The sequence below is a fragment of the Cnephaeus nilssonii genome, assembly GCF_951640355.1.
Source record: "Cnephaeus nilssonii genome assembly, chromosome: 22".
In the NCBI taxonomy this organism is placed as follows: Eukaryota; Metazoa; Chordata; class Mammalia; order Chiroptera; family Vespertilionidae; genus Cnephaeus; species Cnephaeus nilssonii.
In genome coordinates, this window is record NC_137093.1 from 17,364,863 (window position 1) to 17,389,107 (window position 24,245).

General features: G+C 50.6%; 1 protein-coding gene across 3 annotated transcripts in view; it reads right to left on the reverse strand.

Moving 5' to 3' along the window:
* The window catches only part of ETS1 (ETS proto-oncogene 1, transcription factor), a 65,793-nt gene extending 48,498 nt beyond the window's left edge, over positions 1-17,295 (reverse strand). Inside the window, exon 1 of one of the 3 annotated variants that reach the window (XM_079763143.1) lies at positions 16,805-17,295. In XM_079763143.1, the coding sequence (XP_079619269.1) occupies positions 16,805-16,886 (82 nt within the window). In that variant the 5' untranslated portion in view covers positions 16,887-17,295. The remainder of the gene's footprint in view (positions 1-16,804) is intronic. The other 2 variants (XM_079763142.1, XM_079763141.1) reach the window with 2 other exon arrangements.
* Between the last annotated feature and the right edge of the window lie 6,950 nt (positions 17,296-24,245).

The window sequence follows — 24,245 nt, forward strand, 5'->3', positions numbered from 1 at the left end:
TCCCCAAGTTCATAAGAACCACAGAGAAACGACCCATCCTAAGATCGAGCAAACACGACAGAAATGTTCAGCCCCCGGATGCCACCTGTCGCCACCCCGGGTTACCAGTTTTCGGTAACAATGATCAGGCCCTACGGTAGACCTTCCTTTTGAGCAGAGATGCCCGTGGAATACCAGGGGTGGTAAAGCCAGCAATATTCAGTTGCAGGACACCCATCTGTACAAATGTGAGGGGCTCTAAAATGTGAGGTGCTCGCCTACCCATCCAGAAAGAGTGAAGGCGGCAGGACATGCCAGTGATCAATTATTGACCTTCGTCTAAAACGCACGGATGGCGAGGAGAGCAGATCACCATGATACCATTCAAAGGTTCTATAACTTCCACCCCAGTCCCAGCTGTGCTGCAGGTAGGGGAACGAAGACACAGTGACAGGGTTGAGGGGATCCCGCAAACCCCACCAAAGCCAGAATTTGAAATCTGAGGCATCGGCCTGTACATTGAACTTGGCGTATCTAATTAATGAGGCCATAGGTGCAACTCCAAAAGGCCATGTCCCGAAGCTACCCAAGCAGCTCCAGGTCTGCGTGCAAATGCATTTAGAGGTCAGGGAGCTAAGGGTTCTGGGAAAGATGCATTTAGCTGCGAGCTCCTTTGGCCTCTGCAGATTTGTTTCTCTCCTTTCAGAATGGCCTTCTGCTCATGGCCCCTCACACCTCGGCTGGGGTCATCTCACAAGCCCACTGTGGCGCAGGGCCTGACCCATGCTGGCCCAGAGCGGACAGCGTCAGATGCCTCCCTCAGCAGCAAACCCCAGAGGCTGAGAACCAATGCCCAGATCAATGGGCTGACAGGCCCCTGGGTGGCGAGCAGAGAAAAAGTGCTGGATGCCAAAGGAGGCGGGAGCAGAAGCCACTTTGCGCCTGCCAGCCTGCCTCAGGTGGGGAAGAGAGAGCCTGGGATGCGCAGCCCTCATCCTCCCGGTAAATGGCTCTGCCTGTCAGGAAGCCATTAGGAAATTGCAGCCGCCACAGCCTCCAGCTCCGGACTGAATACGGTGCTTGCAGCTGGGGAAGGCGCTCATTATCTCCGCCCAGACTTACAGGAGCTCACTGCCCAGTGGCCCCTAACTCAGTGAGCCGCCAGAATAAAGCTGAGCGGGTGGGTGAGGGAGGGGGATGGAAACCGTCCATAGAGACAGGGGCGATGCAGGGAGCTCCCCTCCAGGCATCGCTTGGAGCCTCAGGCCCAATGCTGGGGCTCTGTCAGGAAACACACGCCCCCTGCTCCCCAGCCTCACCCACCGGCATTCCTTTCCTCAAAATGACCTACTGACTGCTGGTGGGTATGGGATCTCTTTGGAGAGGTTCAAATGTACTGGAGTTCGATATCAGTGATGGCTGCACAGCTCTGAGAAAGGGCTAAAACCTCCAGATTATACACCTGAAAATGGTGAAAACTTGTGTTACGTGAATTGCATCAATTGCATCTCCATAGAAATGAATAAATCTAAAGCAGATCTAGTGAGCCAGGTGCCACGGGCCCAGCCGTGTGAATAGGTCGGTGCCTGGGAGACAGGGACCCTGCCTTCCAGCGGGAAACGAAGGCCAGGCAAGAGCCACAGGCTCGCACCTGCTGCTGCTAAGACAGGAGGCTCTGAATGGAATGGAGAAGAGTGTGCGCCGGGCTCGGCAGGACAGGGGGTGGGAAAGAGCCTGATGGTGTCCTGAGTGTCCAGGGGGAAGGAGAGGAGGGGTCAGGGGTCACCAGCCAGGGAAGCCTGGTGGGAAAGGCCGGTCCATTTCCCGAGGCAGACACCTGGCCTCTCCCCCTTCTGGGATCTCGGATGTGGGGATGAGGGGGGCACAGATTGTAGGAGACGAGCAGGATACCTCCAACACCCCTCTCCCACAGGTGTCCCCCTCGCAGGCTGGCCCAGCACTCACAGTGACATTGCGTTGTTAGAACAAAGTCCCCATCAGACCTGGCTCTCTCTGGAGGTTTCCTACCCAACCCTTGGGGGGAGACAAAGGACGGGCAGGTAGGACAGGGCTCCTGGCTAACACACACTCGGCCAGGCTCCCTGGACGTGAGCCGGGAAAGGTGCAGTCACCACGCTGTGACCAAAGGGATCTTTTGGAAAATTCTTTCCCAAGAGGGGTTATGAGTTTTGTCCCCTGGAATGCCCCAGAGCAGTTCCCATTGGCTCCCTGGCCCTGACTCAGAGGGAGCGGGCTCCACCCTCACATGGGGAAATAAACTGACCTGAGGAAGGAGGAAGGGGGGGAGGGGGGAGGGGGGAGGGGCTGGAGAGAGCAGGAAGGATGGAGGAGAGGGGAACAGGGAAGGCAAGTGCTGACTCCGGTTCGGGGAACACACAGATGAAATTTCGAGGCCCTTCCAGAGACGGGTGGTATGGCAGCATTCAAGAGCGCCTTCTCTGAGCCTCCCTTACACACCACTCACTCCAGTTGGGATTCAGCCCTGCCTTGGCAGCCAGCTCATTGCTGCTTTATAATATACTGAATTAGTCACCGGATTAGCAAGCCCATTTACACACATTGGCGCACAGCTGTTTAAAGACACAGGATCCCCTTTTCGAGGTGCCAGATTCTGGCTGAAAATCAACCCCCGCGATTGGCAACGGGCATCCTCCAGGGGGGCCCGGGTTCCTGCAGACGCCTTCCGCCCCAGAGCACTTCAGGGAAAGTCTGCTGGGGCTGGGAGGGTCTCGGGGGCCTTGGCTGGGGCCCAGAAGGGACAGGGGGGTGGGGAAGAAAGAAAGGACGGTCCAAACAGATGCACTGGCCTGGCCGTGGAAGGCAGCCTGGCTCAGGTAGGGACAGCAGGGAGGACACAGTTCCAGTCCTGGCTTGCTGGATTCATCCGTGGAGTTTTCCTCCCAAAGCTCAGATGCCCAAGTCACTCCCAGAAAGGAAAGGACTCCAGGGCGCAGAGGAGAGCAGTTAGGCAACCACGTCCAGATAAGGACGATTCCAGTAAAAGGCCTGGTCCCCGCGCGGCCAGGGATGCTCGCGAGCTGGGAGTGAGACCTGCCCTCTCGCTCAGGGTGCGTGAGAGGAAGCCAGGGTGACCTGGCCACAGGGCCTGCTCTGGCCCACTTGGTTACGGGGGTGTCAAGTGGAAAATTTTTCTGTAACCAGGTTAACAGTAACCACAGTTTTAACAACCACCGAAGTAATAACAGCCCCGTCAGCTGAACGTTTGTACAAAATACGGTGCCCACAAGATAATGATAAAAATACCGTGCCCTGTGGCGGGGCAAGCGTATTTTACAGGAATTCTCTCGAAGCCTTACAAGAGCCCTGCCAGCTCTTCATTACGAAAGGATTAGAAAAAGGAAAGCTTCAGGGCGTTGAATGCTGTACGTACGGACAAATCAGCAAGCAGGACTTCAAACCCAGGGCTCTCCCCTCCAGAACTGCTTTCAAGCCAGGGCACCGGGGTGCCTGCACTGAGGAATGTCTTGTAACCAAAATAATGAATGAGAGGCTGTGCGATTCAGGGACAACGATTACTTTCCAGGGAGCAGCCCCAATGCAAATCCCTTCCCTCGGACTTCGAGGCCTCCTCTTACCTAAACTTTAAGATGAGGGTAAGAAACGTGTGGCATAAACAAATGCCCCAGATGAATGTAAGAACCAAGTACTGATTCCTGGAAGAGGTCAGTTGCACTTGAGGCTCCCTTAGCAGAGGGATTGTGAGAAGACTGGCAAGTAGACTCGTGGCTGGTTTGTATGGGAGGAGCCTACTATGTGTCTTGCCCCAGCCTTTTCGAAATTCAAACATCAATTCCTTGGCATCGGTCCGCCCATAAAAACGCTGAAACTATTCTCTCCGTACAAAGCCAGGCAGTGGGGGACAGGCAGGACCCATCTCCACTCCTCCCTGGCCGTCTGCAGGAGCCTGCGCACCACACAGCTGATCAGACCCTGGGAAGCCAGGGCAAGCTGCCGGGGCCCAATCTCATTTCACAAACGAGGTCCCTGTTTGGTTCACCCAGCACCCAACATCCTCTGAGACAATGCAGCCAGTCTGGAATTTCAAAGGTCCCCCCTCAGCCCATCCATCACAGGACAGTATGGGTCAGGGCCTGAGAGAGCCAGGGAGCTCCTCCGAGAAGCCTTCGGAAATCCAGAAATAAATAAAATACACGCACGTCTATTTTTTAAAAACTCTCCAATCAGAGGTGAACTCCAGGTGCACCCTGTCGGTACGGAATCATTCCGGGTGTGTTTACTTTTCTGCAAACATTCCTATGGCATCAAGTGGCCTCAAGGCCTAGACTCGTCCCCCAGGCTTGGAGAATTCTCAAGCCCCGGTGGAAGCTCTTACTTCATTCCTCAGTTTCCCAATGTGGACAATGGGGGCCAATGCGTGCCCATTCTGTGCACAAGTTCAGTAAATTTAGTTAGCCACTTTTCATTTGTCCATTTTGAAACTGGAACTGCAAAGTAGACATTAGGTGAACTTGTTTTGTTTTTTGTTTTTTTTTTGCTCTCTCTCTATTACACATCCCAATGGTTGATATTTATAGATATCCTGAATGTTTTCTGCCCTATCCTCACATCATGAGTAGCCTAAAAGGCACTCCGCACAGAAGAATGTTCCAAGAATCAAAGTCTCAGATGAGAATACTGGCAAATTTCCTCTAGGAACAGATTCTGAGTTTGTAAGGCTTTGTAATTGGAAAGATCGAAGTTCCAATCTGTGACCTGAAAGCTCTCTGATTGGGAAAATTACCGGAGCCTTTCCAAGATCCAATCTCTTTATCTTTCCAGGGTTGTTTGAAGAATTCGATTGTTTGTGTGAAACACCTTGCTCAATGCCTGGCACACAGTAGGTGCTCTTATGTTTCCCTGTTCTCTCTCCCCGCAACTGAACACAGACGTATACACAGACCAAAAGCAAGCACCAGCAGTTTTGAAGAGCATTTTGGTTTCCATTAAGAGGCAAGAAAGGTGTGAGATTGAACTCTTGATCTTCTGTGAAATCAAGGATGCATTTCCTGCGCGCACACACACACACACACACACACACACACGTGACTCACCCTCAGAGAGTCCATATGTGCTCAGAATCACCACTCTGCATCACAGCTCTCGCTAATCCAATAACACTCCTGGCATCGCCAGCGACTCCAGAGCGCTTTCTCCACGTGAACGCGTGGACTCCCCCCACTGTCTCCCCAGAAAGGCAGCTCGGTCACGGGGAGCGCCCTTTTCCCAGAGGAACAGAGAGGTGATTCGGAGAGGCGGCTCCCACCGGGCAGCTCAGAGCAGAAGCAGACTCAGGTGTCCTGATTCTCACCCAGGCACTGAAAGGGAAAAGGGTGGCCCCCTATAGGTGGACCTGCCTGGCTGTCAGTCCAGAAAATGTTCAAACTATTCCCAAGTGGGGGAGGGGGTGGCGGGAAGGTGGGGAGGGGGGGGCATGAGCCAGAGGCCTGCATACCCCTGTGAGGAGACACACTAAGACGTGCTTTACAAGCCTACATGTTCCTGGCATCCACGTTAGTGCCCATACACAAACATGCACACTTAACGCTGTGGTCTCCATTGTTGCTGCAATCAGACGAACCGAACCCACCTCTGCTTCCCGATCCCACCTCCTGTTCCCCAATAATCCAGAGGCCCTTTGCAAGGGCACTGCTGGCTACTTAGCATCACACTCCCTCCCACGGAAGCAGTAACCGGCTAACAGGATCCTGCTCAATGTAAACACCTGGGGTTTGGCCTTGGGCTGCTCTGGCTCCCAGAATGAAGCCAACAAGGAGGGAGAGGGCTTAAGTTATGGCAAGAAGCGACACATTGTATTCAAGGGGTAATCTAATATAACTTTACTAAACTCTGTGTAGGTACCTGGTGCCCTAGCAAACGCCCCTACACCAAATAGAATCTAACAAGGGGGGTGGGGGGGGGGCGGAATTCAGGCATCTACGATGTCATTAATTCGTATATGCTTCTTTTCCATAACATGCAGTATGAGATTCAAAGGTTTTGGGGTGTTTTTCTTTTTCCTGATCTGCTCCTCCAGTTAGCTGAAGGTCCTCCTGTTCATTAAAGTGGACCTCGTTTGCTAAAAAGAGTAAACTGAGGCACGGAAGACCATGTGCATATATTTCAACATGAGAAAGCAGAGGTGGGCTCTAACTGGTTTGGCTCAGTGGATATTGTGTCGGCCTGCAGACTGAAGGGTCCCGGGTTCGATTCGGGTCAAGGGCATATACCTTGGTTGCAGGCACATCCCCAATAGGGGGTGTGCAGGAGGCAGCTGATCGATGTTTCTCATCGATGTTTCTAACTCTCTATCCCTCTCCCTTCCTCTCTGTAAAAAAATCAATAAAATGTAATTTTTAAAAAAAAGCAGAGGTGGGATCAAAAATTCTTTTCAAAACACGTTAGATTAAAAACAAATGTGTTTCTCAAAGTCCAAGGGCAACCTACACCAGGGGGAAGTTGCCTATCTGTGAGCAGCCCGGGAAGTCAGTCATGTTTTTTTCACTTCTTGAGAAGGAACTAACTTGCCATCTTACTGAAAGGCTGGCCAGGGCCTTGGCATCACGGAGAACTCAGCAAATTTTCTTCATCCTATGTCACAGCCCACTCAGAGCTCAATGAGTGTGCGTGGGACCGACTACATATAAAATACACAGGGAAATCTGTCTCTAGCAAAACAGGAAAGGGTGTCTGGTTGACAGTTCTGATCTCAAGCTAATGTTTATTATTGTTGTAATTATTAGTATTACTATTATTAAGGTAAATGCACCATGTGCTAATCAAGTCAAAGGAATATTTAAAATGGGGTGGCAGAATGGAAATGTCAGGGGGTGAGGGTAGAGAAATCTAGCTTCCCGGTCTAGCTCTGCCAGGTACCACGTGACCTCGGAAAAGCAGCAGCCTGGCTGCTCTGCAGTTCCCGGACTGTTTGTAAACTGTTGACAACTCCAAGGATTACCAGGGAGCTCGAATATGGCACAGTCACGTGTCAGGCCGCACGAGGCTGCCAATTCTAGCCAAGCACTAAGTGAGCTGGTACACCATCAGCACCCACAGACCTTAGCGTTTGCCCACATTCAACAAGCATCCAGCTGTGTGACCTTGGGCAAGGTGTTTAACCTCTCAGTTTCCTCATCTGTGAAATGGGAATGTTAGGATAAAAGAATAAGGTTCTTGGCAAAGTTAATACGTTAACACATTCATAAGACAGCACCCACTCGTTAATAGGAAAGAAAAAAAACACAAAGCTAAAGAAGAGTGGATATGAGATGATCCTACAGAAGTACCCCTAGATAAACTCTGCCCTATTATCAAGGGCAGCGTTTCTTGTTTTCCCCCCCAAACCGGCATGCTGATCTTAGGTCTCTGCTTCTGAGAGAAAAGAGTAACTGTGATGGGCCTTTCTCAAGATGTAGACACAACATCAAGAAAATGATGTTCAGATAACGCCTGCGTGTGCGCGATGAGGCTCTCCCACGGCTGCAAAAACAGCCTTTACAAAGCTCACCGCCCCCCCAACACATGTGTAGCTTCCCGGGCAGACGGACAGAAGCTGAGGGAGCCCAAGGCAGGGGTAGCCTGTCTTCCCAGGCTCTGTGGGCAGCCTGGGTCCAGACACCATTCCCTAAGATGCCAGAAACCAGGGGGGCCGGGCCCTCCCCTCCGACAGACAGGAGGCAGGGGACTGACTCCGTGGGGATGTCAGGAAGAGGCACGAGGTGGCCTCCAGCAAACCCAGGAGGGACTGTTCATGTACAGAGCAGGGCACTCGATGAAACAAGCTCCCTGCGCAGACCACAGGCCCAGCCCTGAGGATGCAGCTGGGCCTGGCTGCCTCGCCTCCCGGACCCCCAACCTCCCCCTCCTTCCTCCAGATCAGAGCCCGCGCTGGAGCTGCCTTCCGCTGCAACCGTATCAGAGGCCTATGGAGAAAGGAAGCTGCTGCATGGAGGGCGACCAAGAGGAAGGTCTGACCCCGGGTCCAGGGTCACCCCCAGACAATGCGCCGGTGTCTGTCCCTGTAAGCAGGGCCACTGACAATGCCCAACGTCTCTTTCCGAGAAAGGCAGCCTTCACAGCTACACTCAAAATTCCCCCAGGTGATGGAAGCGTGATTAACAGAATTGGGGGATGAGCCCAATTTGGGGGAGAAGGCAGGTTATTCTGCCAACCGCTTGGATGACAGTCCCTGCTCTCTGGAGGCCCTGATTATTTTCAATGTGAGAGTCACAAAATGTCAGTGTTCAGAGCAACCTAATAGGCCATCATCCCCAGTTAATTTCTTTGACTCAGGAAGACCATGAGGTCCAAGGTCACAGGGGGATAAACAGTTGCGAAGCCAGGGCTAGAATCAAGGCCTCCAGGCAGTGGTAGGCTCCCCCGGAGTGGTCATCCTATTTATTCCGTACACGGTATTTATTCATACCAGGCTGACGGGTCTCTCCTTATCACTCATGAATCCTCATGACACTCCAGGCCTTTAATTGCCATTCGAGGATAGAAGACAACGTATGCATACTGTATAGAATGAACTTAAATCTTAGGCAAAGAATATCAACCAGATGGGGAAACATGTAGGAACACTAGAAGTATTGAAGTCCTCACATGGGAATTCTGCTGAAAAATCTCCTGTGAGGCATTTTCTGAAGGGAATTTTAGAATCAGACTCAACAGCACACTCTGACTTGAAACGTACATGATAGATAACTAATGAGGGACCCTCGCACAAAACTGTAATTGCACAAAAAAAATCTCATCAATTGGGAGCAGGCGTTCCTCAATACTTCACAACCCAGGTACCTACACTTAGCAGACTTAGGAATGCCCTGGCCTGACCTAGTTTCTTTATTTTCCATTTGTATCTTGAAAATATGTACCTGATTGATTCCGTCATCATCTCTGAGGTTTAACACTTAGCCTGATAAGCTGATATAGAGGTTTTAACAACTGACAGTTTGAGGGTGAAGTAAAGTAATGCTACCAAAAAAAAATCACCTCTCTCACAAGGCTCTTCGATAACACGACTCTGTCCTGAAACATCTCCCTTCTTTCAAAGGCAAAATTCATCCTGGGATTCCAGATGCTCTCACATACGTCTTGCCTCACACACTTCCTCCTCTCTTTCCTTCCTACAATCAATATTTTTCTTCATATTTATCTAAGCCTTTCTCTCACTCTCCAAACTTTCGACATTCTTCCCACGCTGTCTTCTACGTCTAAAACCTAAAACCGTCACAGCCCTGTTCTAAGGCCTCCTTCAAATGCTACTGAAATACCCTTGTTCTCCCTGGAGCCGACCCATGAACTCATTCCAGCCTAGAACTGTTGGAAGAAGGGGCCCACGTATTGACACCCACATACTTCCATAAATTCCAACAGTGGTCTCCTGCACCTCTAGCCATGGAAGCACCTGGAACACCGCGACTAGTTGGCCTGAGTTCTCCTGACCAGCCACACACCGGGAGGGGTGACAGGTACTCAGAAATGATGACACAAAGAGTGGCAGCCACGCTGACCGACATGGTCGCCGGAGACTGCAAACCCGACCGAGGGCAATGCCTGGCCCATAGGAGGACTTTTCCAAAAGTCTATGAAACATCACTTACATTCCTTCGTTCCTTTTCTCATTAGTGCCTTTTGTTGTTGTGTCAGTTTGTTTATACTTTCTTACTTTTTTCTTATCATTCCTCTTCCTTTCTCCTTTAGCCAAAAGGGATGTTGCAACTGAATCCACCGTTCCCTCCCTCCCTCCCTAAAGAATTGAGGGCTTGCTTTTACTTTTTAGTGGTACCCACTTTAATGTTATAAAAACTCTTTTTTTTTTTTTTTTTGCCCCATTTGGTCCCAACAGTAGAACTTCTCATTTTGGCTAAGCATTAAAACGAAACAACAGTTTTAATTGTCTTCACTTGTGTAATGATGACATCCCCCGCTATTCAGAAGTTCTCTCTCTCTCCTTCCCTCCCTCCCTCGCTCCCTCCTTCTCTCTCTTCCTCCAAGCAGAAAGTTTACAGGGCCTCAGCAGAACCTTGCAAAGCCAAAGTGAACAGCTTAGCATCACGACCCCAAGCTACCAAGAGGTTTCAGATGCTTGAAATGAACTTGTTTGAGGTTGATTGTTAGTTGTTTCTCAGGCGCTGAGAAATATTACATTATGCGTCAAAAACATTTAAAAATATAACCCGTGCTTGGGGAGAAAACCACACTGCACTTTAGATTGCCTCAAACTCTTCATCTGGTCCTTTCGGCTTACTTTGGATGGTGTAAACCCTAAGATTAACAACTCAGAGTAGATGTTAAAAAGAATATTATCATTCCAATTCCGTGTCTAAGTAGCTGACTCTCGTCAGAAGCGTCCAGGTTTAGATAGTAAATTATATGACCTCCCAATCTATACACCATCAAGATCCGAAACCCAATAGCCTGAAACTTCCCACTGCTACTCTGGGTCTTAAAGCATGATCTGGCCAATAGTTTACGATTTTCAGAGAAAGAACTAAATGCTACAGAAAAGAACGGAAAGAAGCTGATGGGGCAGTAAGAAGCCACATTTCAAGGGTCCAGGGAAAGGCTGGCACCCAAGCAGGAGACCCTGGGAAGCACCTGGAAAATAGAATGAACTTGGCCAAATAATCAATAAATATTTATGGCCCGAACAACAATATTTTGAGTGTGTCTGTAAGCATGGCTCCCTGCCAGTGAAACTGGATCTCTTGCAACCTACGCTACAGACCGATTTCTTGCTGTATCTGCATGGAGACTATAAACTGCCCGATTACATGAAAAAGGTAACACAGATAGACACGGGGCTTCCGAAAGGGAGCCAGGGAGGAAGAGTCTGTTTATGCAATTTGAAAAACATCTACTGACAGGGTGAGAAAAAAAATAAAAAAGGATCTTTAACCCAGCTGCAAAAAAAAAGTAGCTCTAGACGCATGCCAAGTAGAGATGAGAGATGTGGGCATTGTCTTGGCATTCCTAACCCTGAGTTAAGAAAAGCTTAGCAGCGAGGAGCAAAGAAGAAACCTAGAATGTGGTGAACAGAGAGGCACATCCCATCCGAGAGTCTGTCTAAGCAGAGAAATGGGGCCAGCATCTCGTTCTGGGGCAGCCAGATAAAAACATGGCGACTGCGTTGTTAACACACAAATTCCTCTGTGATGACTGCATGGGCCTGAGGATGCTGGTGATTTGGAGAAAATGCTCCCCGTCGGGCAGGGGGAGAGGAGCCCATACCTCAGGCTCAGACAAGGAGCCTGGTGTCTGGCTGCTTCTTCATCAGCCGTGGGCTGAGGAGGGCGGGCGGGTCTGCAGGTAGAATCCTGGGGCTCACTCTCCCTCTTGGGCCGGAATAACTGCAAACAGTGTACCCTGGCCCATGGAATGAGCTTGGAAACATTAAATTTTAGGCTTTGAAAAACACTAAATTTTAGGCCAAAACACACACACACACACACACACACACACACACACTCACACACACACACACACACACACACTTCTTGCTGTGCAGACAGCAAAGGTAGGTACCTCCGGCCTCTTTGCAAGCAGGAGAATTCACCTAAACCCATGTAAAGAAAGGGAACTCATTGCTGGTCTGTCTCTCACCACCCAGCGTGTAAGTGAGATGCCAGGAAGGGCAGCGTCCGTGATGAAAGAGGTGGAACAAGCCGAGTCAGGAGCCGCGGGAAGGAAGCGACCTTGGAAGTGAACATAACCACCTCCCCACCTGTGCGAGAGTGAACACACTGGGAAGACAAGAGCCCCTGGGTCTCTGCTTGGTGATCGGAGGCAAACATTGCTGGACCCTTCCAGCATCTTCCTGAAGCAGCCAGGTCTGGAGACGGTGCCTGGACAGGCTCTTTCCCCAGGCTCAGCGGAGTCATGCAGGGTGGCTGGGACCCCTGCACCTCTTAAACCCCCAAAGCACCAACCACCACTGCCTTCTCATTGCCCCCTCTTTTATTTATTTTTTAAAATATTTTTATTGATTTCAGAGAAGAAAGGAGAGAGAGAGAGAGAGAGAGATAGAAACATCAATGAGAGAGAATCATTGATCGGCTGCCTCCTGCATACCCCACACCAGGAATCGAGTCTGCAACCCGGGCATATGCCCTTGGCCGGAATTGAACCCGGGACCCTTCAGTCCTCAGGCCTCCGCTCTATCCACTGAGCCAAACCGGCTAGGGCCCTCTTCTAATTTCCACAGTTTCTAAGAATAACACGGTGTTTTTATTTTTAGGCATAAAATGCCTGCAACAGCTGGTCAGTTTGCAATTTTCTAACAGTGTGGCCTTGGGGGAATTATGCACCTCTCTGTATATCATTTTCCTCCTCTGAAAAGGAGATAGAATAAGACCTCCCCCAGCCCAGAATGTAAAAGAGCAATTGTATGTTAGCACGACAAGTACATGATGCAGGCTCCACCTGTATCAGGAAGACCCCTATAGGGGTGAATGCAAGAATCTCCCTTCAACGCAAACTCATGGAATGCCACCACAGCCCGGGCCATTCCTTCTGCAAACCTGAGGGGCATCCCATTGTGCTGCTGCTGAGCCTCTGTGGTTAACCTGCACTCTTGGAAATGGGAGCCTGGCTTTGTTGAAAAGCCCTAACCTGCACTAACCGGCTCTGGGTTTGCACAGAGTCCGATGGAGCTCAGAGCAAGCTGGCTCTGGGAGGTTGACCAGGGCTGGTTTGTCTCCTAGAGGGAGGTGATCTCCTACAGGGTGGTCTGGTCTCTTTAAGAAAGAAAAAAAGTTGCACAGACCAAAAAAACACACAACAACAACAACAAAAAACACCCAGCAATACAAACCAACCAAAAATGCCAGGAATGCAAGCTCTGCCAACCAAATAAATAAATAAAATGTGAGATACTTTATAATAACTGGACACGATGCATGTCCCAAGCCTGCATAACTGAAATACCCTACTTTTCCATCCGCCCTGCAAATGTCCTGGTGGCCTCTAGTCTTGGTGGCTGTTTGGATCTGAGGCAGCATTGACAAAGCCCATCACCCAAAGCAACTAACGGACCCTTGTGCCTTTAGCTCTGACAGGCGAGACCTCGCGATCCTCTGAAAGGTACCCATCTCCGTGTGTGCTCTCTGTAGATCTCCACTAAGCAGGAGAAGGCGGTCTCTTTAACTGCACTCTTCTCATACCTAAAGAGGTACAGAATACAGCGGCAGCCCCTATCAAACATTTCAAGGGCCCCTGAAAATTCTACCCCAATCAGGGTCACTTTTTTTGTTGACTTGTTTTCTAGTTAACTGTTCAAGAGAATGTATTATGGGTCAGGCACTGTTTTAAGAGGTTGCACGCATTCATAGGTTTAATTCTCCTGTCAACCCATGAGGTAGGACACTGACTACACTCATAGATGCAGGAGCTGGAGCACAGAGAGATGAAGCCATCTGCCCAAAGTCACACAGCTAGGAAGTGGCAGAGCCGGGATTCCAACTCAGACAGGTTGGCTCCAGAGCCCCAGCTCTGAGCTGCTGGGGTCCTTAAGTCACTAATGGGGTGGTCCGTGGCGGGCGGGGGGGGGGGGTGGGGAAGGTTTGAAGCACAACGAACAAGGGATCCTGGTAGCCTGGCAACTCTGCCTCCTTCTTGTCTACACTGATGAAGACACACAGACTGATGAGAGAGACGGGGAGAGGGACAAAGCGTCTTCCTATCTCTAAGGTCCCCAATGGATGGACATCCTCTGCTCGGGCCCGAGGGGGGCGAATCTTTTACTTTTGTAAAGCAGCACACATCCAGAATTAGGACACTCTCTCGCTCTTCTCTGGGCATTACACTCACCTCACCAAGAAGGTGGAGTGGGAAGGAGACAAAAACTGAAGCAGCTTGGGAATGTATTTGCTTTGGCACCCAGCCTCCACCCCGTCCCCAGCAAGGTCCCCACCCGGAGGGGACTCCATGGACACTCAATAGCTTTGTTTGTTTTAGCCCATTTAAGATCTGAGAACCCTGCCATTGCACATTGCCATCAACATGGTCTATCTTCCCACGCCGAAGGAAAATGCAATTCCAATGTCATTTCGAAGTACAGACATGTCAATTCGGGCCCGAAAGCTGTCAAAAATGCTGGGAGGTCTCCATCTAGCATAAAGGTTCCTGATCAAGTCCTATTCACAAACACAGGCAAACAATCCAGGACTCCTGTCCCTCCCCCCCCTCCCCAATCCCCCGCCTCCCTACTGCCTGCCTCTGGCTCTCCCATGGGAGTGGGGGACGGGGGTGGGGGGGGGGGACCTGGTTTAACTATTTAAACCAGATAAGATCCCAAACTGGTTGTCTCCACACCTAAGAAACTAAACAACCCGTAGACTCATTCTGACAAATATTTAAGTCACAGCTGTGGACACAAAGCCACGCTGCGAGAAGTTAAACTTTAAACACATGTCTTGTACGGTCTGGTGGGCAAGGCAAATCCCCGCTCAGCCAGGGTCTTCTCCTCCCACAACAAAGCAGGCGGCCAGGCCAGCGTGTTTTCCATCCTTGCACCTGCACGTTTAAGTCGCAACTGAAGGTTCTTTGCTGGGCTTTGCAGAGGTAACTTGCAGTATTGCTCAAGGCAGTGGACGCTGAAGTTAGAAGCAGGGATTTGATGTACTTCAGCTGAGCGCTCACTAGATATTCCCAGGTGAGAGACTCACCTTCTCTCTGCCTCTCTTTCCCTCCCCGCTCTGTGGGGTATGGGTATAATGTTCATGCATGTTTCTAAACACCCAGAATTAAACTCACTAAAACTTGGTTATGATAACCTATATATGTATTTCCAAGTTTCTCCCTTTATTTTCCCCAAGATAGTTCCAGAAATCAAGCCTCATTACAACGAATGGCAGACAACTGCCCAACCCCTTTGACCAGCTGAAATTTGTTGTACTGAAGGTTGCTTACATGGTTTGTTAACCTTTTTTTAAAAAAAAGAAAAAAATAAAGAGGGGCCTATAAAGACGTTTATTTGAATGGATGTGACTGTAACATTAGGCCTTATTCTACCCATTTTGCAGATGGAAAAACGAAGGGAAGTTATGTACCCAGGGTTTGTGTTTATCAATAACCCACATAACAGCATAATATACTTAACCTGTCTAAAATTTAACATTTAATTACTTAAAAGTTGCTTCAGCTGTTTACTGTGATCTAAAACTTGGGTTGCCAAGGACTTTTTTTTTTTTTCCTTCCCAGCCCCTGGGCTCCACGGTAGGTGTGTGAACTGACATAGCCACACCATATTCCCCACACGACCCACTCTGTGGACACGCGGATCAACAAGCCACTCTAAAGGAAAAGACCTACTAGTTGCATGTATGTCTCTGCAGGACACGACCCTTTCGCCTCTCGCCTCTATGGTTGGAACCAGCTGTGACTAACAAAACTTATTCCAGCTTCCTTCCGACCCCCCAAAGGCAACTGTCATAGGGACGTGAGTTTTGAATTGTAGCGCTCAGTGCCTGAGAGGTCTCTGCTTCGAGTGGATCTCAGCATTGCTCTCGCCACCCATCGCCCTCCTCCTGAGGACACACAAGCTCGAGCCTTCTCTGCGTACTTCTCCGTGATCCAAACTGGGGCTGAGTGTTTAGGGGGTCTGGGAGGAGAGGACGCGCCCTGACTGACATCTCTGAAGGACCCTCCAAGTGACAAAACAGAGGCTTGGCTTGTGTGGAAAGTGCGAGCAGATTCAGAAAGAGTTAAAATGCACAACTAATTCTCCTGGCAGAGGCGGTGAAGGGTAAGCCGCAGGGAGCAGCAGCTAAACGAATGGAGAAGCTGATGCACACTTTACACACGACTGCCGTTCATGGTTTTCCAGAAAGCAGCGCCTCTTCCAGGTATCTTTCTAACTTCCCCTCCCAAATCACCAATCTCAAAGGAGAGCTGGCAGTGCCTTATCCTGAAAGCCATCATCTTTTTCTTCTTCAACGGCATTTATTCCAGGAATAATGGAGTGTCAGACTCCGTGAAACTGCTCAGCACCAAAAAAAAAAAAAAACTGTGCTTAAGGCAAAATGAAATTTCTTTCCCACCCCTTTCTTCTTCAAGTCCCTCAAATCAAAGAGGAGGCCACCGCCACCCACTAACTAACCAAAGACCCAAAGTGGGGTGTTGGGATGATGTTTGCCCTCTGCTAAGGCATCTGTAGTCCCAGAGGACAGATGAGAAAAAAAAAAATGGCCAAAGTGAGTAATCTGCATGAAAAGCATCAGCGTGTTTCCCGAAATTAACATGCCCATTTCAACTCTCCTCCCACCTCCTTGTCCTTCAGCCAGAAAAAAGAGGGGCTAGAAAGCTAAGGCACCGGTGACAGGGGAGCAAGACATGTGAACCAGCCCTGGAGGGCCAGCCAGTTAGACAGCTTTCCCCTTCTGACTGCCCCGGGCCCTCCATCCAGGTCCATTTCTGGGGGATGGAGAGTCAGGAGAATGATGTCCTCTGCGGGTATCCATTCCCCAAACGTGAAGGGAAAAAAGCCAGAGGGTTCTTGCTCATTTGGGAAAAAATACAGAAGCGGGAATGGGGGTGCTGGACATTCTATAAGCTTTTTCCCACTCTTCACAAAAACACAGCTGTGAAAATAAATACCACCCCCAAACCAGGGTCTCAGGCCACCAACAGTCCTCTTCCCTGCCTCTCTCCAGCTGCCACCAGCATCGCCCGCTCAGGCACCAACGCACAGCCTGGAAGGGAATTTGGAGGCGTGTGGGGGGGAGACGTGGAGGAGACCCGGACCCCCAGAGCTGGGGTGCGCGTCTGGGCAGTCACCACTCACCCGGGGAGGGGAACAGCTCCAGATCCACTTTTTCCGTCTTGATGATGGTGAGAGTCGGCTTGAGATCGACGGCCGCCTTCATGGTGCCAGGAGTGAAGGGCGGACAGGGTGAGAGCAAGTTTGCTGTTATTCTTGTTGTTTGTGTGCTTTTTTAATGGGGATTCGTCACGGGGGGGAAGGGGACGGGGGGCAATCCGGTTTTCTTCCCTCGAGTCTCAAATTCCCGCCGACTTTCCCCCCACCGCGCCCAGGAGGTGCGCGCCCGGCACTCCGGCGAAGTTGGCACTTTGCGGGGAAAGTCGCGCGCTCGGGTCCCAGGCTCGCCCGCGCCGCGCCGCTCCCTCCGCGCCCGCGCCCGCTCCCTCCTCTCGGCCGCCGGCTGCCTCCGCTCGTCGCCGCTCCCCGGAGCCGCTCGCCAGTCCTCCCTCCCGCGCGCGCTCTTCCCTCCTCTTTAGGGCGTTTCTCTCCGCGCGGAGCCGGGCGCCGGGTCTGCGCCCCCCCACCGCATCCCCCAGGACCTCCGCAGGGGGGAGCGCGGGCGGGGCGCGGGGCGGGGCGGGCAGCGGCTGGGCCCGGACCCGCAGCCAATCGCCAGCGGCCGCCCAAAGTGAAAGGAAGGTGGGCGGGGCTCCCGGCAGCCGGCGCCCCGCCCCGCACCCCGGACCCCGGGGTCAGGCCGCCCAGGAGTAGGCGTGGAGCTGGGTGCGCCTCCGGCGGGCCGGGGGCCCTTGGGCACGGAGGCGCGGGGCCGCGGGGTAAGCAGGCTGCGTGCAAGAGTCTCCCCGACCTTCGGGAAAGTCCCCCTGATTCTCCACGCATTCTTGAGGGCTTGGTCACCCGCTCCGGCCCCCTCCCGGTGGCAGCATAGTTTTGGAAGTGCGTGTGCATCATTCATTCACAAAGACTGACACACAGGACGTGAGGCATGCGGATGGAGGGCGTGCGTGTGAGCAGGCGCAGGAGCCTCGCGAGCGGGTGTCCCCACGGGGCTGTGGGCAGAGTGGACTCCCACTGCTTAGTGAGCCAGGCAGCAGGACTGGTTTTAGGTTTTTCAGAACCCACCAGTGCAATCAAGAAAAGACCCACCTGCCCTTGATAAGCCTCAAGCCCAAGGCAGCCTCCTGGGCACCCCAAGACAGAGGCTCGCGTGCTGCTGTTTTATTGGGAGAGTCCAGAACAGGGCCCCCAAATAGAATCAGCCCTGGGCTTCCATAAGCTTCATTTTACTTAGAGCAGCGCTGACGTTGAAGGGGAACTACTGTTCTGTCCCTAGCTATGTCCCCATTGTCCCTTTCACAGGCTCTCCTCTGTGAGAGGAAACTGACAACCCCACTCTACCACCTCCACCAAAGAGGCCATGGGGTGTCTCTGCGGCTGTGAATTTCTGGAACCATCATCTGTGACATCATCCACTTGGGAACGCCAGACACTTTGGACACGCCAACGTGATCCCAAATAATTAATGATTTGCCCCTGGTACATTGCTTATCATAAATGGAGATCCTTGGTCTTAACCAGAAGATATAGAGGTACATACAATCTACTCCTATATAGAGACAGCTAGGGCCAGACATTCAGATCTCTCTTTGAGTCACTAAAAGATGGAATATAAATTTTTCTGAGCAACGCCAGAGAAAGCTATTTTTACTAAGTGTTGTTGCCTGATTTCTAAGCATACGTTGAACTCCCACAAATTTGCCTGTCACTGTAACCTCTGCCTCTGGTAAGTTTTAACACACCTGCTTCTGGTAAGTTTTAACACACCCCAGGTTCATCTCCTTAAAGCCTTCTAACTCGCAGGCTGGTGGGGAAGGAACTAGGAATAGAAAATAAATCTTGAACTTCCGGTTCAAACTGCAAATCATGCCCCTCCTTCAGGAACCAGGGGGGAAATATTTGTACGGAATAATCCTAATTTGTGAAGGATTGTTGTCATCCAGCTGTGTTTCCAAGAGGTACAGGAAAACAATGCTGGCCCCCAGATGACAAGAACAGGCAGTTCTGATCCTGGGAAAAGCCGGGAAGCAGCTGATGAATGAATTGTGCATTCACACATCCAGATGAGCCCCAAAGAAAAGGATCGGAAACCAGCCCTGCCTTACCCACTGTGAATACATTAGCAGAAGAACTGAGCAAATCAAGTGTGGCTTTGAGGAATTTTCTCTCATTGATGTTATCTTAAGAAAATGGGCTTTGTTTTAATTCTAGTATGAGTACTTCGGTATTTTCAAAAGCAGCTTCCTCGGAACAAGTCCCTTCTCTCTTCCCCAGTGGGGTCCTCAGCTTTCTTCTTCAGGCTAGCCGCTAGCCTAAACACTGCTGCTAATACCACCCGCCCCCTCTTCGCTAAGAGTCCTCCCTGGTTCAACTGTAAACACCTTCCACTCCAGCAGTGGGGAGATTTAGTCCTTCAGTTCTCCAACTCAACGTGTCCTCACCCTTTTCTAACCTAGCCAGGCCGGAAGCTCAGAAACTGGAAATGTTTGAGGGTCCCAGTCAAGGAATGGGGTTGGGGAGATGGCCAGGTTGGGGAGATAGCCAGGAGCCACCACAGACCTCCCAGAAAGTTACGTCTCTGTGAGGCGGTCATAAATATCATATCGGTGTTATCAGAAGTTATGCATCTAACCCCCTGGTTGAAACTATGGACAAGTTAAAATATTGCAAGTATCAATGTGATTAACCTAATCAAATTTGATTAATGAAATTTTTCTTCTTTTTTAAAATATGTTTTTATTGATTTCAGCGAGGAAGGGAGAGGGAGAGAGAGAAACATCAATGATGAGAGAAAATCATTGACCAGCTGCTTCCTGCACGCCCCCTACTGGGGATCGAACCCTTCCCTCAGGCGTATGCCCTGACTGGGAATGAAACCATGACCTCCTGGTTCATAGGTCCAGCCTCAATTACTGAGCCACATCAGCTGGGCGAAAATTTTATTCTCTTTGGGACACAAGTAGATTTTTCTAAATGTTCCTTATGAACTTTAGATGCCATTTCTGTCTTGCCATGTCCTTAAAGACAATGCCTGGCCCAGGGCCTGACACACTGCAGATGCTCCATAAATATGTGTTGAATGATGAATGATCAACTTCCCGGTCATGTGGGCGTCGGCTTGCCACCAACTCTCTCTAAATCAAAGATCGAGTGAGTTTGGTATGCCATGGCTGTGAAGATGAACTTGAAAAACGGCAGTGACTCCGCACCCAGGTCTGCCCGTTCTCCCGCAGGGCAGGGGAGAGCGTCTGTTCCCCATACCCATGCCACTCCAGGTCATTTGTGCCTCAGTTTCCCCACCAGCAAAACAAGATCGGCTGAGCCTTGCCTGGGGCTTGGCTAGTTGTTCCTAGATGATATCTGATTGTTAAGGCTTTCAAGACAAATCAACCGAGGACATACTTTTTAGCTTTTGCTTGTCCTGTGGCATTCTCTTGTTCCCGCACTTGGGAGAAAACAGAAGTATATTTTTAAACATTCCTTAGACTTAGGGAATTACATCCAGCAAGGGCTGCAGCTGCTTAAGCCAGGAACATCATGGCAGTAAGATCAAAAAAAGGCTGCAGGAGTTGAGGGACAAGGGTGTGGAGCCAGACATTATTGTACAAAAAAAAAAAAAAAAAAAATCACATTTTTACATGAATTCCCTCAAAAACAATGAAGTATGTAAAAAGAAAAAAAACAAACTTTGTCAGTTATACTCCTTCAACTCCACTCCAAATTTAACAAAAAGAAATATTAAAATACACCTAATTTCAAACATGGCAGACCGACTCCCCTCTCCAGAAGTGTGCTAGAATAAGTCGTCTATTTTCCTGAATGTTGAACTTCGACAAACCTGAGTTGGATCTCTGAGTTTCAAGCTAAAATACGCTTTATTAGAGGTAAGTACAAAAACATTCAGACCACTAACGGCTACTCCAGAACAAGCTGATGACTCACAGATGTTAATTTACCGGTTTAAGTGTAAGATTAAAAAAAAAAGAGAGAGAGAAACTCCTCGATTAACAACCTGTCTGAGTTTGTGGTTGTTTTTCTCTGAGAACAGGCAACAGTCTCTAACACAGAAACAGGCGCCTAAGACTTAACTGGAAGGCAAGTGGTTTCTCTGATAAGTCAAGTCATTTAAAGGCACCAGGGCAAGAAAGATGCCTGGGGCCCCCCTGTCCACCACCATCAAGCAGTAATAAAATGGAAAATCAGAGATTGGGGGGGGGGGGAGGGGTGAGAATAACTCTCTTAATTAAACTCTGATGTCAAAGGGCCTTGGGGTCAACCCAAGAACCCGAGCGGGGGACCCAGAACTGACTGCAGGCTGGCTCTGTGACCTCAGCAAAGCCACTTAACCTTCTTGTGTCACAACCTCATCTCTGTTTCAGGGAAGAAAACCAGCCCTGGCTCTCCCCACCATGTAATACAGACTCATTAGCTATTGTTTAGATGGTACAATAAACAATGAGCGATAAGAGGAGCTGCAGTTGGGAGGGAAGCGGGCGGAGGGATGGGCAGGCGAGGGGAGGACGTGGGGCCTGTTCGCCAGGGAATCTCTCCATAATAAAACCAAGACAAAAACGAGTAGCGTAAGCTCTGGAATGAGACTCAGGTTCAAATTCCAGCTCCCCAATCTAACCAGCTGAGTTAGCCCACATCAGGCACACAGTCCTGAACCTCAGTCCCTCCCTGTGGGAAGCAGGGATAATCATGGCACCCACCTTTTAGGGCTGTTTGGAAGATTCAGTGGGAAAATGCATGCAAAGCTATTAGCGTCGTGTCTAGGTCAGAACGAGTGCTCAGTTATTATTGAATCACTGGAGGCCCAGCACGCGAAATCACGCGAGACTCAGACCTGCTGCGCTGCGGGACCCATCAATGCACCTACTGGTGATCGGTCATTTGGTCGTTACGGCGTTACGGTCACTGGCCTTTTATAATATAGAAGATTGTGACTGCTATTAAGCTCCAGTATAAGGTGGAATATTGGAGAAATCACATTAAATCTCTTGGGAGGGGGGGGACCCTTGGCAGAGAAGCCGGGACCCTCAGGGAGAATGGCCACATTTCATTTAAAATTCTCCCCACGCCTGCTCCTCCCTTCCCGATTTGGGAACTCACCACCATGGGTCTCGGGTGGGAAACGCCAGCCCCATCGGAGAGGAAGAGAAGACTGCAGGTTGGTGTTTAAGAGTCACGGAAAAGCTGTGGTTCACATTCAGAAGGAAGGCCACGTTTGCGGTGGCTCTTTGGAGACAAAACCTTAGGTCTGGGCTTTGTCACACGTTACAACTAGGGGAGGGTCTCTTAGGAAGAGGCAAGGCCAGCCCTACTGTTTACCAGGGTGTGTGTGTGTGTGTGTGGGTGTGTTTGAGAGGTTAAGTCATCCAGCTCAAGCCACACAGCCTGAAAAAAGGCAACACCAGGACTAGAACGGGACCTCCCTCCCCCCCCCCCCCCCCACAACCGCCCCCGATTGAAATTCTCTCCTGGCAGCTCCTTGCGTTTACAGATATCACATTCGCTGGAGAAGCCACTGCCATTCGGCTTGGCCTGTTACCGGACCCTGTTGAGACACGAAGCCGGGATGCAATGTACCCAGGAACAGGCCGAGGATCAGACTCGGCTTCTAGAAATACAACCATCTTCTCGGCCCTGCATGTGCTGTCGTGGGGCAAGCACATGACAGGATAACCACTGCCATTCCCTGTGGAAGACAGCTTGGCGTGGGCTGGAGGAGAATAGGGGTCTGGGTTGGCTCTCTCGCCGTCTGCACTTTCCTCAGACTGTAATTATGAGCCATTCAGCTGCATCTGCAGCCCCAACAATGTGGGATGGATTGGCCCCCTAACCAGGCCAGCAGACATTTCAGAATCCACCAGTTTAGCCATCACGTCTCCCTCTTGCAGTAAATCAGACCCTAATCGCACTCAAAGAGGCGGGGAGCTGCCAGGCAAGGCCGCGGGGTTCTAAGGCTCCCCCACACCCAGCATCAGCTTGCTTTCCTGCAAAGACTGGCAGGAGCAGATTCCCCAGGAATGTGGCTCCCTCTTGGGCAGGGATCAGGCAGAATTCATGCTGACCCATGAGCCTTTGGGGATTGTGTAATTTGGATTCCGATGTAAGTTGTCCTAAATTGGCCTCTGGGGGAGGCAGTGAGATGATGGCATCGGCGTAGATGGCAGGAGGACCCATGTTCTTAAATAACCGGGCAGAGGCAGGAAGCCCGGCTCCCAGCAAGGTGCTCCTCGGCAGCACCCCTGGGAACAGGATCCTGGCCCCTCCCGAGGATGCAGGTGGTTTCGCTGCTGGAAGGCGAAGGCCCTCCCCTGATCTTGCTCTGCTCGGCTCTTGGTTACAAAGACAACACCAGACTTCAAAACAGATGTTCTGTGCAGTTGTGGCCTGAATCTTAAATGAAGATAATTTTATTGTGGAATCTTCCCCCTCCCCCTCCTCCTCTCCCTTTCATTTGGAAATGCCAAGTCAATCGCCCCAAAGGACTAGCATTTACCACCCTGGAGATGAAGGAGCAGAGATGGTGGGGGGGGGGGGGGGGGGGATTTCTTCCTCCTGCTCTTGATGCCCGAGGCCAGGCGGAGAGGGCAGATAGCACTGGGAGAAGAAATCCCTGAGAGGAAAAGGGACCATGGTGTAGGCGGAAGCAGTAGAAGGGACCTCCTCTGAGAACAGCGGAAGGAGAAGTGGGGGGGGGGGGGGCAGAAGGAAGGGGAGGGTGGGACCGGAAGAGGCTGTAGACTCACAGAAATTCTATGTCCTTATCCCCATGAATCCAAAATGAAATGAAGGACTGGTGATCTATCCAGGACTTCACAGAGCCAGTGTAGTTGTCCGGCATGGCCAGTGGTGATGGAAGGACAATGAACCAAGTCAATAGGAGGTCCCCCGTCTGGTCCAGGGCAAAGGATACAAAGTGGAATGGAAGTGACAGGGTCTCAGCAGGTCACAGGCGTTGCAAGGGAAGGTCAAGCCAAAAACCGACACTGAACACAGAGGCTCTTTCTCCGTCTTGCCCCGCATGAACACTTGCTGTATGCAAAGAATTCGAGAACCCCCCTCCCCGTCCCCAGAGGTGCCCCTTTTGTGCTCAGCAGCCTGCGCACACCCCCGGGGCCTATTTGAAGCTGCGAGTCTGCCTCCCACAAGGCCTAAAGCAGTGGTTCCCAATGTGGGGCACACGACCCACAGGGGGGCAATTTGAATTTTAAGGGGGGCAATTCAAGAATGAGTTATTAACAGTGAATTTTTTGCATTTCTTATGCTTCTAGGGGCTTCATATATAGCATATAGATATATATTGTGACCTATTTATACATTTCAGTTCTCTATTATATGTTTTGAAACTTTATTTGCTATTTTTCATGTCACTTCATATTATTATTTTAACAATTTCATAGTGGTTTCTTCCTCAGTCCTTCAAATGTCCTTTCAT